At 38.2% G+C, this 12548-nt stretch overlaps 1 protein-coding gene across 4 annotated transcripts in view; it reads left to right on the top strand.

Annotated features, from left to right (window-relative positions):
* Positions 1 to 12548, top strand: part of clip1b (CAP-GLY domain containing linker protein 1b) — a 43054-nt gene that overhangs the window by 26518 nt on the left and 3988 nt on the right. For all 4 annotated transcript variants that reach the window (XM_026173063.1, XM_026173064.1, XM_026173061.1 and 1 more), the window contains 3 exons: positions 834 to 940; positions 7396 to 7441; positions 7622 to 7665. In XM_026173063.1, the coding sequence (XP_026028848.1) occupies positions 834 to 940; positions 7396 to 7441; positions 7622 to 7665 (197 nt within the window). The remainder of the gene's footprint in view (positions 1 to 833; positions 941 to 7395; positions 7442 to 7621; positions 7666 to 12548) is intronic.

Below are 12548 nucleotides of genomic sequence, written 5' to 3'. Positions count from 1 at the left end.
TCTGTGTGTTTTGTAGAGCTCAAAAATGTTGCTGGAATTTAAATAAGGGAGAGAAGGAGAGAATTAAACCATAGACACTCATGTGTGTGGTCACTGACTTAAAGCTTTGGGGATTATCCCAGCCAGTAAATACCTTGATAATTGATTAGATGGGGATTCAGATAAATTGACAGTCACTACTTTCAGCTTCTGTGCTTTATGGACTGTTTTTCACCTTTGCTTTCATTTTTTTGTGAAAGAAAGATCATAAACATGTCTTTAGTAGGACAGGGATTTCTGTTGATATATGGACGAATGAGAAGTGGAGTTTTATATTGTTAACTGACTGTTACATACGCAATGTTATGAAGAAATCCAAAATTAATTATCCAAAATTAAGGTTTTTTTGTTTTTTTTCTTGCTTCATTCTCTTGGTATTGAATTCTGACTTTCCTTTTCCTGTTTAAGGTAACTTCTTTGTTTGAGCTATTTATGCATAGCATTTACACAGGTAGGCCAAACACTCATATCCCTCACTAGTGATAAAAAGCCTGAAATGAGACATTTCACACTGAAGTAATGAGGTAGAAGAACAAAACCAAACTCTTTAAAATTGCAGAGCATCACTGTTAGAACAAAAACTCCTTTGAGTAATTGCAGCTTTAATTACAGCCAAGATGAAATAAGCATAAATACTCCAGACGCGATCCAAAAATCACTGACCAGCACACAATTGCAATATTTGTTTGTTTCCTCTAGAGAAATAATAATAAGGATCAGGTGTAATCTTGTATACCTGTAGTCCCTGTGTCTTTCTCACCCTCTTTCCTTTCTTCCATCTTGCTCCTCTTCAGCTTGAGGCTTTGAAACAGCAGAACTCCAAATATCAGGAAGAGCTCAGTCTGTCAAAAGAGGGGAGCAGCTCAGAAAACCAGCGTATTGGCGTCCTCTGCAAGGAAATGTGAGTACTCATGATAACTAATGTGTTTTTTCCTGCCTCTTGCCTCCCGTAAAGGTGACCCCCAGCCAGCCAGTTCATTAGTTTGGAGCTGCTAAATTTGTCCTGGGGGCCAAATGTTCATTAAAAATCCAGTCTGCATTTTCAAGCTCTAATTCCGCTCAGTAAGGACTGTGTGAGAATGTGGCTTGACAGTTGTTAGTTGTTACCTTAATGGGTCAAAAATACTTTTATTTTTATAGCTGAAATGTCAAATGTGCTGTTGAATTGGCAACATGTGTAACTCTCTAGAGAGATGCTTCCACTTGTAAATATGCTCTAAATTGTTGTGGAAAGTACAATTAGTCAGAGCATGCTGTTGTGTGATAATGGATGTGGAGGACAATGTACAATACTGTTTAGAAACACAGCAAAGAAAGCCCATTTGCGTAGTACTCCTATTAAACATTCCTGAATCATGACACCTGACTGGAAATTTAGATTGAGTGTGCATTCATTATTCAGGTTTGAGATCCTTAACTGTACAATCCACGTTATGGTTTTTACATTTCTGGATGTATATGTTTGCAATGTTTTTGACAGTGTGTCTTCACAGATGCTTAAAAAGTCTGAGAGCCATTTATGCAAAATTAAGGCCTTAACTATACTTAAAAATGTCACAAAATGTGATCCTGAAATATCTTGATTGAATCTGCAGTTTTGTCGACACAGTAATCTCACATGTCAACTTTTGGCTGCTTGCTCATTTACATCAGGTCTTCACAGCAGGTAGCTCCGCATGTTTGATTCGGCAGATGTTTTATGACAGCTGCCTTTTCTGATGGGATTTACATCGTCTCCTGGGATTGAACTGATTGAACATGGAAATAATAATCAACCCCTTCTTCCAAAAATAGTAGAGAAGCTGTATGTGTGAAAATAGTGAATCATGAACCTTAGCCACATGATCCTTATATCTTGACTTTTCTCTGCTCAAGTTCATTTAAAACATTATCTGAATTAAAATTGGACATTTTTTTACAGCGTGTTATCTACATTATTAATTCCTTCTATGTGTTTGGTGTTGACATGTAGATGTGGAAAGTCTTTCATTTTCACTGACTCAGCAGTATATCTTTGGTTGTAAGCTGAAACATGGTGCTTTTGATTCAGGATAAAAGTATTCTCTCTTCTTATGGCATATTTTTTCTTCTTTTCTTTTCTGTTTTTTTGTTTCTGGTGAAGTTCCAGTCTGCCGCTGAGCTCTATTTATAGAGCTTGCGTTTCTGTCAAGCTGTCAAGTACCTCTGTGTACATGTGTAAATATGTAGTGTCCATGCGTGTGTTTTTGGAGCCTTTACATCATCCTGCCACACGTCCCCTTGAGTCATCAGAACCCTTAAATTGCAGAGCTCCACATGGATTTAACTGGCTGGATTATAGTCATCAATATGTAGCATGTAGAGGCAGCAAATGGAGATGAAAAATGTCAACAAATGACATCAGTGACAGTGTAACGGTTCCAGTCTCCTCAAGCACAATTTTGTCTTTTTTTCTGCCTTTGCCTAAATAATTGAAAATAAAAGCTCTCTAAATGGATGACTCATGTTACAGTCTTATATTGTTGTTTTACATTTTCTTTCCCTCCACCTCCACCCCGCCTTGTCCCAACAATGTTTTCCGCCATCCTTTTTGAGGCACGTCCTTCCTCACTCTGCTCCTGTTATGTAATCCCTCCTCTCCTCCTAGGACCGCCTGGCTCCGACAAGGCTATTTCTCTTGTTGTGACATCAGCGTGTGTGTGTGTGTGTGTGTGTGTGTGTGTGTGTGTGTGTGTGTGTGAGAGAGACGGCAAGAGAGAGGGTTTTCAGGCTTGTACGGAAACAAGGTGGCTTTGTGCTATGAAAGAACAGCTGTAAACATTGTAGCTCACATACGTGTCATGATTGTGTTATTTTGGTGCTGCTGTAATTTTATCTTTGAAGGCCAAAAATATTGTTCATTAACTTCATTTGGTTTGGATATTTTTTTATGCTTTCATTTCTTTCACTTTTTCTTTTACTGTTAAAACGGTCACACAGGGGGTGTTAAGATAGAGAACTCAGCTGTAGGCCACCTGCGTAATGGAAGAGTGCAGAAAATTGGATTTGCAGTATAAATAAACAGTTCAGATGATGTTTATATTTATCACAGCTGTGGGATTCATGAAAGCGAGAGATGATTGTCTGAAATCAGCATCAAAATTAGCTTTGCGAAGAAAGTATTCAGTCATAGTCTTGTTTGAAATAACACTCTTGACAGCAAGCAGACACACTACATGAGACATGTCACTTATTTTTCAGGCTGTTCTTTCTTGTAAATAGATGGCTCATTATGTGAGAATATGTATGTCTTCAGAGTGTACTTCTGTATGTCTTTACACTAAGAGAAAGAATACACTTATGGGGGCATTTTTTTCAGGTTTTAGGCAAGTATGCAGCCGTTTTAATGATCCAGTCCAGTTGAGATCAAATTGTGCTTTATGTGGAATATGAATTAAAGTGATCATGCATTTAAATAATCATCTATTTCCTGCAGTGTGAAGGCAGCAAAAGATATTTAGATCTGTAAGCAGGGTCTGTCCGTCTTTTATCTAAAGCAGGAGTGGTAAACTCATTTTACATCATGCCCTATTTTTTACTATCTAAAAAAAATGTATTGTAGAATTAGAATTTAGAAATATAATTTAGAATAGATATTCTATTGTTAACAATGACAAAAAAAACAGTTTGCTGTTATTCAACTGCTAACCTGCTGATATTTAGCAGGTGAAATGTTGACATTTTCCTCATCTCATTTAATTATTTTAGCATGTTAAAATGAATAATTAGTACCTAACACAAAGCACAACTGGAACTGAGACGAGAGGTTTGTGATGTCCTCTGAACACAGAATATGCAAAAAGAACTGCACAGTGGAGTGCACTGTTGTGTTAGAGTGCAGGATGCTATAGAGGCATGGGGAATGTAATTATACTGCAGACAGCTAAATATTTCACCCAGATGGTGCTGTGATTGGGCTATTAGTCACACATAGCTTCAGAGTTTTAACTTTGACACAAATCCTAAGAATGACCTACATGGGGCTAAACTCATTTTCCTGAACAAATCATTTAGTTCCGGCATCCAAAAATATCCAGATTCATAAATTCCCTGACAACACTGTCTATGCTGCTGTCTTTTTTATATACAGTAGTCAAATAGTGTAGTGTAGGTAGGTTAGTTGTAAAGCACTACAGTATATAAACTACTCCTTTTAAAATAGGACTGTGTCATGAGTGAATGTAGGCAGCAGACACAGAACAACACGTGTCTTTCTTAGTGATGAGAGCTAATATGTAGATTAGCTCATCACGTTTCACTACTTTAAGATTTAGGATTGTTGTGCAAAATGTTTGACTTTTTTGGTTATATTTTCAGAAACTACTAAACTAATAAATGTCAGAGATCAGTTTCATCACAATCATGGCTGTATGAAAATTGTCTGTATATACAGCATATAATGTACACTGACAATCTCACATTCAGTTTACACTGAAGTCAGGTCAGTGGTCAGTGGCCATTGCTCTTGGCACAGAGGGTTGTTCATTTTAGTTGTAGCCTGATCTCTTTATATCAGAGAATATCTTAACATAGATTATGTACATTTTAGAAAATGACGTCACGGTGGTGGTTTGTCCTTTATACTGTCAATATCTTGAACTGTGCCTCCCATAAGAGATTTCGGAGACCGAAGAAGTCACTTGGATGAGCGACGAAACGTTTCTCTCACTGAAAATCGTACATCTAGATGAACAGAATCAACCTTTTGGGATTTACTTACCTGGATAATTGAGCATACATCAAAACATCTTAAACTGTGGTGGCCCTATACCTCCCTATATTTGTACTGCTAACTTCATGACCATTAATATGTTAAAGCCTCACCCAGGCCCAGAGAGCTAGGTTTGTGAAAGAGCTTCTGAAAATTTTCTGTGCTGCTTTTGTGGGAGGGGCAAACAGCACTCTCTGATCGTCCCTGCTCAGACATCACAGACATAGAAATAGCTTTTCTAAAGTCTGAGAATGGTTTCCAAATATAAATCCATCGTGTTTTGAAACAATCCATTTGAAGTAATGGTTAACTTTTTTTTTAAGATCCACTGAGCATTTATACAGATATCTCTTATTTAGTGACAGTTATAGACATGAACTGAAAGTTCAGAATTCTAATTCAGAAATAGGAAAATAACAATTGTTCAAATATCACAGCTGGGTAGAAAAGCTGAGTCCATGAGCAAGTTGAGTTTTCATAGTTAGCTCAGACATGTCTGAATAACAGCTGGACACTGCTGTAGAGATTTTTGTAATCAGTAAAGAATAGAAGAAATAGGTTAGTGAGGTGTTTACACAAACTGCACATAACCACAGTACCTGTAGTGGAGGCCAGTGTGTTCTTAGGGACATACTTTTTTGGTTTCTCAGCACGACCAATGAAAGACTGCACTGAAGTTTGTAGAAAAGAAGATGGCCTGAATATGATGTAATACTTAAGCTCTTTGTAGCTGTTTCTACACATTAACTCCAGCCCTGAACTTTTCTATGGTTTACAATGGGTTATCTTCTCAAAATTTTGGCTCACTCAGTATCTGGAAATTTCAAATAGTAATCAGCTACAACTGTCTGTGTTGTTAATTGTTAACAATCCAAACTGGTGAGTCATACAGTTGTTATGATGGAAGGTGTTGAATTTGACTTCTAGCATATAATCAGCTTTTAGCAATTTCACATTGGCTTTATTATTTTCAGGTCAAGATCCATCAGTAAGATCCATCAGTGGCTTTGCACTTTAGTGTACTTTCACATTAGCCTCAGAATCAAGCCTGTTGCCTCTGGTTGATGCCATATGTAGCTCTCAATCACCATTTGGGTTGGCTGCTTGGTCAGTGCATCTCCTGTAGAGAGATGCGATTTAATGGGAGAACATGTACAGCTTATAAAACAAACAGCAATATGAATGTCTCCTAATAACCCCTGTGTGCTTTTATTTACTTCAGATGTTGTGCGATCATATTATAGTCTTTAGATTAGGGAGTATCAGCTGGCAAGGACATCTTTGAGAGTTGAAGGGAACTAATGGGTGCTCAACATGAACATTTCAGCATTGAAATTAGGGGTGCAACGATACACAAAATTCACGGTTCGGTTCGATACTTTGGTGTCACGGTTCGATATTTCGATACAAAAAATGTTCATGCTTTTTTAATTTGTCATTTATTAAAATTATAAATATATATTTTAACTCAAAAGTACAGTTTTTATATTTAATGTTGCTGAAACAACAAAGTAATAAAAAAAATAAATCTCTCTGATCGAGAAATCACTCATCTTTGGAAAAGAGAGTTTATTACAGAGAAATGGCTCTTTCCAAAATAAAAGCTATACTATATGCTTCTTCTGGGCTATATTCTCAGCAGCATATTAAACATATCAGGTCCCCATAAGGAGAATCATGTGCTAACGGCTGTCTAAATGACTCGGGTAAAGTTTGTAGCATGCGTGCTTGTTGTTTTTGTCTACTTCCACTTGTCTTTGCACTAGGATGATGTCGGTGTAAATGTGCAGTCATATTCATTGTGTTCCCACTAGTGCTGTCAGCGTTAATCTGAAATGACGTTAACGCCACAACACGGCAAATCTCCGTTAACGAGCTACCGTGAATCGCCCCGTGCGTGGGGCTGGATGGCGTCAACACATTAACGAGCTGACTGTGCTAACGCAGTAGTTCCCACCCATGTAATTGAGCATTGCGTGGCACATCCGACATACTGTTTTACTTTTGTCCATGACGCGCTTACCTTCAGGGTCATACTTCACATGAAGACCAAAATAGTTCCAAAGGCCAGATCTGAATGAGGGTGGGGGAGGTTCAATTTGCCATGTTAGCGTTTGTCTTGCTAGCTTGCGCTGCGCTTAGTGGATCTGCACTCGACAGTGCAGCCTAGGCGGAGTAGTCAAACGCAGATCCACTGAGCTCTCAACACAGACAGCATCGTCAGAAGAAAAGTTGATAAAATAAATTAAAAATTTTGTATTGTTCGATACATATGCGTACCGAACCGAAAGCACTGTATCGAACGGTTCAATATCGATACGAGTATCGTTGCAACCCTAATTGAAATGTATTCATCATTTACAAAAATAGCCTCTAATATATTTGTTGTGTATATCAGTAATGATTCTTGTAGCAGTACAAAGTCATTAAGCATTAGAATATTTAGCCAGATGTGTATTGGATATGCTTACTTGGGTTTGTATAGGTGAGATGTTAACAGATGCGAATATCTGGGAATCACCAGATTTAAGCATATAGCAGTGTTGGTGACACAGACATCACTGGGACCCGACTACACTGCCTTTAGTGCAGCCCTCAAATGTGTGAATTGTCTTTTCTTTCCCTAGTGAGGAGCTGAAGCTGGCATCCCACAAGTCTCAGCATCCTGATGAGGTATTGACCTTTTTAACTTTCTTATTATGTAAATGCTTTTCCTTTATCCTGTTAGAGATCAGGGTTTTGGCCTAATGAGGTTTTATCTCCTGCTGTGACTAAATTGTTGAAGCTAAGACAGGTTTAGATTCTATTTAAATACTTCTATATTTTGTCTGTGTGTGTGTGTTTACGCCTCAGCACAACGAGGATCACAGCTGTCAGCAGCCAGACATGAAGACCAGGTTAGATACTATGAAATATGTTCTTCAAATTTTGAATGTTGATTTTCTGACTTTTTAATATATTTTCCTGTTTAGTTTTTAAACATTGAACATAGAATGTTATAGTGTTCATCACTGTATCTCTCAGTAATTCCTCTGCTGATGCATCTAAAACTAATGTAACAACCTATAAAAGACTACAGCCAACATCAATAATGATGTCATATCTTTCATTTTTTAGCAAATAACCATTTAACTCATTTTTAAAAAGTGAAAAATTAGTTGTTTCCCAAAGATGAGGGGCAGCACCAAATTCCTCTATAACATAAATAATCATTAATTGATATGAATATGTATGAAAGTATGACTCATGCAACCCTACTTTAGTAGAGTTCAAGAATACAATGAACTCAATGTGAAAATGAACACACTTGGTCCCCTTTAACTCTTCAACTATAAACTAGCACAACACAGTAGCTATAACAACAAAGCAGCTAAACAAAGATACACACAAAGCCATCAAAACAACACTAAACAGCTTCTGAAGTCATTATCAGGAATGACCAGAAATAAAACCACAGTATTATAATGTTTTCGTTACTTAAGTGCTGGTTGATTATTCAAATATTGACATCAGGAGATTGATTCCTTTGGAGATTTGGAGGGTAGCTTTAATGTGACGTGGTTCCTCTAATGGGACTCCCTTCTGTACTTACACACATCCCTCTGTTGACTGCTGGACTGTTTTTTCTTATCAGAGATGAGCCAGCGTTACATCTGTATTGTAGTCCTGGTAACAGAGCTGATGAAGAGCTAAAGTGTGAAACTTGGTGTGAAAGTCTGTAGATAAAAATCAAAATCTCTCTGGTGGTAATTTGCTGGTTTGTTGCTGAAGGTTTAATTAAAGACTGGGAAAAAAGAAGTATAATAAGAGATTGTAACCAAGTAACTTGCTGACTAACTGATTGTTGGCTCCAGCTTCCTGCTCGGTCAACAGCTATGAGTGCAGGATTGATCTCTGATCATCAGGATATAAGAGGCTGTGTGACCAATGTCATTTTTGCACATCTGGATGTTTTCTTCAGAAAACAACTAGCTTTAAGAAGTTTTTATCAGAGTCAACTGGTAATTTTATACTTGCAGTTTTTATGTCCTGTTCACCACTTAAAATTGAGATTATTAGAGATTAGTTTTAAAAAGTGCTTCAAATAACTCCCCACATAACTGAGAGGAGAGGTTTTAAGATTACTCCTGAGGAGACAGACTTGCATCTAGAAAGACTTGATTGCTATCTATTTGAGAGACTCACTATGAACAAAGTCCTCTTCCAGTCATTATCTTTCATATTAATGTTCTGGTCAAACGACCAGGGGCAGCATAATGCTGGGATCCTTGGCACTGTGCCTCACAGCAAAAATGCCCTGGGTTTGAAATAACCACCCAGTTTGGCTGTCAAGTGGCGTATGGACGATCTACATGTGACTGCATGGGTTCTCTCCAGGTGCTCAGTACAAAAACATGCACATGAACTCGTCGTAAACGGCCCTAGGTGTGAAAGGTTGTCTATGTATCTGCATTAGTCCAGTGAGGAACCTGGTGATCTGTCCAGGGTGTAACATCCCTTTGGTCCCATGAAAACTAGGATAGGCTCCAACCAACCCTGAAGTGGATAAACCGTTAAGAAAATGGAAGGATTGTACAGCATAGAGTATAAAAAATAAATAAATGGACAAAGATATGACTATTACAAAAGCAGAAGAGCAACCTCTGAATCTTTCAAATCATAAGACATAAGGGCACTCTTTGTTTAAATAAAAAAAGAAACTCAACTGAATATCTTTGGATATTAGACTTATAGTCAGGTAAACCAAGCAATATAAATATGTCACTTTGGGATTTAGTTCCAGGCCACGTTGCATTAGTACTGTGTTTTTTCTTTTAGTATTCCCAGATTTGCTCTTAGTTGGATAACATTTGATTTTTTTTAAATGTAATTTTAGTTCCTTCATCTATTTACTGTGACGCTGTTTGGTCTTATTTTAAGCCTTGTCTAAGTCTTGAAACAAAAGAAGCTGTGAATATCACTTCTGTGGCCCTGTGCCAGTCATAAACAGAAACACTGTGTTTTTAGTGATCAGGATATTAAAACATCCCACCACTTATGGAGACCAGTGACTTAAGTTCCGAGTGAAAGGCACAGTCTAACATCAAAGACAAATATGTGGTGTAAGATCAGAGTGAGGAGCAGAGTGAAGTGAAGTCAAAAAGATGTAAGATGAACTGGCAGCTCTGCAGTTTTGGCTCGAGGGGAATGGCAAGGTTGCATACAATTAGAGCAGAAATAATAGATGTGGCGGGAGAGAGTGTTTTAAAGTAAACATTAAGAGACATGAGAGATGATTCAGTAAAACAAACTGCTCTCCTTCTCTTTGGTTTGTCAAGACTGCTGGAACGGATATGTTGCCGGAGTGTCAGCTGGTTGCTACTATTCTGTTGTAAGTGTTTTTTGGCAATCGGTGATAAAATCTGCTAAAATACAGCTAAGATGATTATTCAGGTGCTACAGCTTTCAGACTCTGAAAGCCCCAGTTTATATGGGAAATATTAAAGTTCATGACAGCACGATTACTACACTTGTTCGGAGGGGTTGCCAGAAGAAAGCTTCTCTCTATAAAGAGAGCTTTGCAAAGTTGCATATGAACAAACTGCAAAACTTCTGGAACAATGTCCTTTGGACAAATGTGAGCATAGTCAAGCCAAGTCAAGTCATTTTTATCTATATGTCACATTTTTCAAACAACAGAAGTTGAACCAGTGCTTTACTGATACACTTATTTGCCAGGGCTCCAAGTACTAAGTTCTAAAACTGGTAAAAACAATTACAAAACACAGACCTCACAGGGCAACATGACAAGGATAATAACTCATTTCCAACAATGGTAAAACAATGATTCAGGATTCAGAAGACTTTATTTATCCCCAAGGGGCAATTAAGAGACTGACCTTGCCGACCGTACATACAATACACAAACATCACATTGGGGAGACAGGTCAGGCTAGGTAGCTGGCCGGTCAGCCGCACGAGCAGCGACCCGGAACCGGACAACAATGGAAAATGCACAACATGAGGAAAGACGAGGAGAAAAAAAGAACTCCCCCCAGACTGAGCTCCAACAGGGAGATCAGTTTGAGAACAGAAAAAACACCTCAGCACATGAATCATCACATCTCACAACATGGAAGACATAAGCTTTGAAGGCGTATGGAGGGGGTGGGGGGTGAGTGTAGGTCTGTGTCAGTGTACATGTGTATATGTGCGTCGGTGTGTTTGTGTTCCGTGTTCAACCGAGAGAAAGTGTCCCTTCACCTGGTTAAGCAAAAGTCAACAATCTTCGGTCGACGCGGGTGAGGAGGGAGAGAGTCATAACAAACAGTCTTATTATCTAGGGAGAATTGTTATGAGCATCCAGCTGGCGCCAGGGGGGCCACATGAGATGAAGATGGTAGTTGTTTTGGTTAGTGCGAACAAACTGCTTCCAATTTTACAGTTGGTCTAATGTCCGTCACTGGCCACCAGGTCTCTCAATTCCCGTTGTTCTTCTTCAAGATGTTATCCATATTACGTTTAAAAAAAAAAACACACAGTCTGAGTACTCACAGCCCTGCCAATCGTCTATCATGTCGGCAACCCTTGTGGTATTTTGAACAGCTGTAGTTGCTTCTTATTCTTCGATAAGCCAGGTCCAAGCCAGCTCCAATCAGCTAGAACTCTGTTACCGTAGTTCCAAATTGGTAGATGTCATTCAAAGTCCTCCATCGAGAGTGTCGCCAGACACACGACGCAACTGACCATCGAGTATCCGGCAGCAAACGTCTCTGCAGGACAATCGGGCTCTCCCAAGCCCAGGAGGGTGTCAATTCCGTTAAGGGACCAGTTGATCAAATCCATAATTCTTCTTTATGTTTTTAGAGAACAAGTCTGGGAGACTCTCTTAGGGTTAGAGAATAAGCAAGACTATACGAAAGACATGAGAAGCCAAGCAGGAAAGATAAGGGAGAAGGAGAAAGTGCGACCGCCTCCGTCAAGCGACTGAGATGTGTCAGTAAAAGCATGAATATAAAAAAAAAAACATTTATTCCAAATAGTCAAGAACAAAATTTAATGGTAGCTCTAAATAATTTTGGACTAGCATACTATCATGTGATGACACTAATAAATATTCTGCTATAAAAGGGGTCTTGTCACAATTTCAGAAAGAGAGCCATTTAAAGAAATGAGTTTATTCCTTGCCTTGGATTAATACTGAGTGTAAACAGCTTATGAGACTCAGAGACCAGTTACTTAAAAAATTGTTACAATCTGGATTAAATACCGATCGATTAAGTTTTATATCTGCAAGGATTAAAGTCACACAAACTTTGAGAATTGCAAAAGCAAATTTTTTCATGACTAATTAATAGTGCCAAAGGAAATTGTAAGCTAATTTGGGAAAATATTAACAAACAGTAAGCATAATGCTGATAAAGACCTTGAACTTAAATTTGCCAGTGAACTGGTATCCGAGCCTCTCAGCCTCGCTACTAAATTAAATGATTTTTTCCTTTCCATTTCCAAGTACCATTAATGAAATTGCACAATTGTTTTCTAATTCTTGTGACCTTCAACAAAATATTGGGAATACCGACACCAAAGAGGATGTTTCTTCTCAAGATTCAAAGTTCAATATTCAGAAAATGAAGTAGAAAATATAATCTCTAAATTAAGAAGTTCTAAAGCAAGGGATGAGTTTGGATTTGATACCAATTTCTTGAAGCATTATAAATCTTATCTTTTGGTGCCTGTGACCAATCTTATTAATTTATCAATCACGCAGGCAGTTGTTCCTCTGAGTTAGAAGGTGGCA

Source organism: Astatotilapia calliptera, chromosome 7, assembly GCF_900246225.1.
Source record: "Astatotilapia calliptera chromosome 7, fAstCal1.2, whole genome shotgun sequence".
Classification (NCBI taxonomy): Eukaryota; Metazoa; Chordata; class Actinopteri; order Cichliformes; family Cichlidae; genus Astatotilapia; species Astatotilapia calliptera.
The sequence above is the reverse complement of the archived record's forward strand: the minus strand, read 5'-3'. Positions and strand labels throughout refer to the sequence as shown.